The sequence below is a fragment of the Penaeus vannamei genome, chromosome 7 (assembly GCF_042767895.1).
Source record: "Penaeus vannamei isolate JL-2024 chromosome 7, ASM4276789v1, whole genome shotgun sequence".
In the NCBI taxonomy this organism is placed as follows: Eukaryota; Metazoa; Arthropoda; class Malacostraca; order Decapoda; family Penaeidae; genus Penaeus; species Penaeus vannamei.
The window spans coordinates 18,729,072-18,734,071 of NC_091555.1; the positions used below are offsets into that span (position 1 = coordinate 18,729,072).

The 5,000-nt window shown below is 43.6% G+C and overlaps 1 protein-coding gene across 1 annotated transcript in view; it reads left to right on the forward strand.

Annotated features, from left to right (window-relative positions):
• The first annotated feature begins 3,286 nt into the window (after positions 1-3,286).
• Positions 3,287-5,000, forward strand: part of LOC138862215 (protein sickie-like) — a 309,916-nt gene continuing 308,202 nt past the window's right edge. The window contains exon 1 of the mRNA XM_070123602.1: positions 3,287-4,461. Coding sequence (XP_069979703.1) covers positions 4,372-4,461 — 90 coding nt within the window. The 5' untranslated portion in view covers positions 3,287-4,371. The remainder of the gene's footprint in view (positions 4,462-5,000) is intronic.

A 5,000-nucleotide genomic window follows, 5' to 3' on the forward strand; every position in this document is an offset into this window, starting at 1 on the left:
ACTCGAGATGAGTTTATTCAATCCTTTCTCCGTGGTGGGAAGATCACCTGCTGGTCTAATCTACCGAAGCAAAAGCAGATTGATTGGTGAGTGACTTAAGTGACCTTGTGATATATTCTTACGGTTTGGCTTATAAAAAGATATATATGAAGGTAGATATGATTATAGACTGATAGAGAAGTCATCTTTTCTTCATCTATTTATTTATTTATTTGTTTATTTATTGTCCATGAAGATACAGATCTATATTTATAACTCAACAACCGCATGTCTTCACTTCAGTTCCATACTTTTTTTTCTTCTCCGCATACCATCACTTCTACTTTTTTTACCTAAAAAGTAAAAACAAATCCGTTATAGCACAGAGAAACGTTATTTAAAAAGAGAAGAAAAACATATAAATAGATTCCACCTCTCAGCGCCCAGTGCCCCGTCCGCCCTTTTGAATTCCCCGGATTTAAAGTCCGCTCTTATTCCCGGACAAATCACCTAAACAGCTGTTCTCGCGATGGAAAAAATAACTCATATTTTAGCTCCGAGTAACACGTGATGTTATCGATGTCATCTTGAGTTATTAGTTGTGCGAGCTTCTTTGCGCGGCGTCGAATGCGTTGGAAATGGATGTAAAAAGTGATGATAAAAAGGACAAAATGGAAGGGAGAGAAAAATATCATCCAGTGTATAAATGAGAGAAGGGGAAAAATGTATTCCCACCTGTATTTCTCACGGTTTTGTGCCCGGAGTGAATAGAAGGGGTTCGAGATCACGCCCTCGCCTCGCTCACTCCCCTCCTCTTCTTTTCTCTGCTTTCTCCCTCTTCTATTTTCTCTTTTCTTCTCCTCTGTTCTCCATTCCTCTCCGTCTCTTCTACTCTCTTTCTCTTCTCTTCTCCCCTCTCCTCTCCTCCTCTTCCCTCCCCTCTGCTCCCCTCTTCTCTTTTCTTCTTTCCTCTCCTCTCCTCTCCTTTCCTTTTATTACCAATATTCACACAATTTTAACTCTCATATGATCAAATCAAGTTCAAAATGAAATATGTAAAGCGCAAAATCTAATTGCATATACATATTTTTTTGCTTTGGTTGACGAGATAAAAAAAGAGAGATAAAGATAACACACCCGTACAAACACGATAAGACCTACCAATCAGAGTCTGGTGAGTGACGAGTCTAATCCAAATGTGAACGCAGAATAAAGGAGGAAATGAAAAAAATCCTCATCCAATTCTAGATTCCGACGCAATAAATCTAATTCTCCCGAAGTGGACTAACGAGGTTCCTTCAGCGGGTCTTGAGACACCCCGGGGCGTCTTTAACCTTTAATCTTCCAATCGGTAATTCAGCTCTTGCTATTTTCTTAAGCGAGATTCCCTTGCTTAGTTTTTTTTCTTTCTTTCTTTTCTTACCCTTCTCCTCTTCTTCTGCTTCTACTTTCTTTTTTTTCTTCTCTATCTTATTTTAGCTCTTTGGCCTCCATTAACTTCTCCCATACTTGATCCTTCTGTCACTCCTCCTCCTTCTCTTCATCATCGACATCATCGCCACCACCACCACCATCATCATGATCATTATCATCATCATCATCATCATCATCCCCATCACGACGCCGTCATCATTATCGCCTGCACCACTATCATCATCATCATCATCATCATCACCACCACGATTATCATCGTCATCGCCATCGTCAACATCATCATCCCCACCACCACCACTACCATCATCATCATCGTCGCCGTCATCATCGCCAGCACCATCATTATCATCATCACCACCACCACCACCACCACCACCACCACCACCATCATTTTCTTCCTCCTCCCCCGCCCCCATTTTCCTCCTCGTCCAAATTCTCTTCCTCTTCTCTGAATCCCCAACACAGGGACGGGAGGTAGGGGGAGGGGAGGGGGTGACAGTCACAGCTGAGGAGGGGTGGGTTAGGGTGAAGGGTATGATACGGGTGTAGGGTGTAGGGGAAGGTGATGGGTAATATTTATGGTTCTGAGGGTCAGGGCACAACCTACGAGGGTGCCACGGGACCGAGGGGGGCGGGGGTAGCGGTGGCTTAGGGGAGGGGCAAGGGGGAGGTATTTGCGCGCATCTTGAGTTCATACCTGTGGTGTGTGCGTATGTGTGTGTGTGTGTGTGTGTGTGTGTGTGTGTGTGTGTGTGTGTGTGTGTGTGTCTGTATGTGTGTATGTGTGTGTGTATTTTATGTGTATGCGTGTGTATATGTATGTGATGTTGTAAACTTTATCAAACCCTGTTTAGGTATAAAATTTTCCGAGTATATTCTAGGTTTGCTTGATCCAGCGGCACATATTTCGAGCTCTTAATTACCGCGTGGAATCCTCGACAACAATGCTTGAAGGAAAAAAAGATTCCCACAGAGCGGAAGAATGTACCCCGTTACCAGGAAGCAAGATGTACCCCGGTATCAGATGTACCACCCTCACGCATAGCATACCTCAGCAACAAGAATTATCTAGGAAGTCCTCATTCAAGAGACTGGCAATTGGCTAAACAAACAAATAGATAAAGAGGATTTAGTGTACCCGGGATCTCGGTTATACCCAGCACGAAGAGGGGTAGAGAGCGCCCCGTCCGCGATCTGTGGTGGGGTGTGCGTTACCTGAGACCCTCATATGTGCGACAGGAAAGAGGGAAAGGCGCGCTCCCCGCCGACACCGCTCTAACACCCACTAGAATTAGAAGGAATCATTGTACTAATATTTGGAAGATTTGCAATTAATCTTTCCGTTTACATATATAATAATTTATTTGGTATAAGGTTGTTTTCGGACAGATCTTCGAAATCTGTCCTCTAGACCAAATGATTGTTATAGCGGGGTTCAGATTGACGCTCGCTCGTACCACATGAGGTCGGAAGGAAGTTGTCGGGAGAGGACTTTAGAGATAAATATTCTGTAGTTTATGAATTTCAGAATAGAGAATTGGGAAGAATGCATTCATTTACTTGTTACTTCCTTAAGTTTGCGCTGACTGTTTTAATGGGGATATATTTACCCACAACAAAAATGGGATTTTGGCCGCGTTGAGCAGGGTAACCCCACAGTCCAACGCTGCCAGCTGTACGTTATATACGCTATTATTGTTCAAGGTTTACTTTTGCTTAGTGAATGATTGATTTTCTTTAACTTTGTATATGCGATAGAGAAATGACAGTTTTATTTCAGATTTGTATATATACTTCTGCTACTACAAATATATAAAAATATCATGCACGCGCTCTGACGTACGATATGTTTTCCCCGGTAAGATAGTCGGGGCACCTCTCAAAGAAGATCCAAAAATTGTGAAGAAAATGTGGGCAGTGTGGCATGGGTTTGTGTGTAAGAAGGGGGCGCGTGACTCCCCTTTCTCGTGACTTGAAAGAGATCGGGTAGGAACAAGAAACAATGGACTGAGAGCGGAAGAGACGTAGAAGCATATAAGATCGCTTCCCTCGACATTCTGCTAAACGCTTACGGTTGTCACGGACAGCATACATATAATCTAGTCAGAGCAAAGTGCCAGTGCAGTCATAGAAGTAGCTTTGTGTGTAAACATACATACGGCAATGATGAGTTGAACTAGTCTGTGTACAAAGGTGTAGTAAAGGTAGTGCTTTTGTATTGTAGTCTGCTGAACATGCGTTGAGGTGTATATTTGTATCGCTTTTGTTTACTTAGAAGTTATATGTGATCGTACCTGCATTGCATGGCTTGGAAATCAAGTCTTCGGCAGTGCTTTCAAGTCTCTTCAGCCTCTGCAAGTGGATATTTTCTTCAGTAAAATATCCATATTGTATCAGGAAGAGATACATACAAGAACAGAAATAATCTACATGCGGTGTTCTGTTATTGACAGAACAGTTGTATTGTAAACGGTTCGACACGCAAGATCTTCCAGAATTAGAAGAGGCAAAGAAGAAAATACCATCGGACACCCCTCAGAGGAAAGCTCGGGAACTAATCACGGCAGGAACGAGTGCGGGTGACCAACACGGGCGAGGGAAACCAGATTCCGGAAACCCGAGTTGATCCAAGCCTAAGCGACCCCTCAGTTCCCATGGCGATATCTCCCGAGGCGCTGGAAAAGAGGGGAGATCTCTCTAATCTAGGGGCGTAGGCTGTCTCGCTTCACCGGGACGCTAATCCTGTGTCTTCGGAAGTATAAGAAATAAACGCGGAGATCTGCCTTCGAGAATGAAGACGAGGGCAAAGGTGAAACGTTTGTGAATGAGTGATCAGCCGGTTTCCAGAGATTAGTCCGAAGGGTGTTTCGCGAGTTCAGAACGGAAGGAAATGCATGTTTGATGCACGTATGAAGTGTTTTGTGTCAGTGCACGACTAGGGAGAGCAGCGTTGTCACCATGGCGTGCATCAGGGCAGCGTTATCTGATGGCTCCACGGACGACCTCCACAAGGTCCACCAGCCCAAGAACCAGAAATCTATAACACAGGCAAGTTACTGTTATTTTTTCCTAGTCTTTTGGAAACTGAATCCTCATCCAGAGCAGTAAAAAATGCTATTAGTAATTATTTACTATCTAATTTCTTGGCACTGCAGAATAGATTGCAAGGAAATGTACTTAATTAGTTCATAAAGAATACGCTACATATAATGCCATACTATGCACTCAGCTGACCCTATTTTTGTTGCCAATGGAGAGCGCGGCTTATCAAAGGGACATCCGTTCATCCGCCACTCTATAAACAGGTGCTTCGAAACATCTCACGAGATACCGTCTCCTGTTTACACTATCCTCCGACCCATTTTTAACACGTGATCCCGAAGAAATTTTAAGGTTCAATACTCTGATAAAAGAAGAATTAAAGCAAGTTACGCGGGGTCAGTGAGTGAGGAAAAAGAAGGTTGAGACATGAGGGTTTGGTGTTGTACCGACAGAAGGGCCATTTACGACACTTCACTCTGCCTGGGACGATGCGTTTTTAATAGATTTACAACCCAGGCCTTTTGTGGCCAGTGGTGGGAACTGAA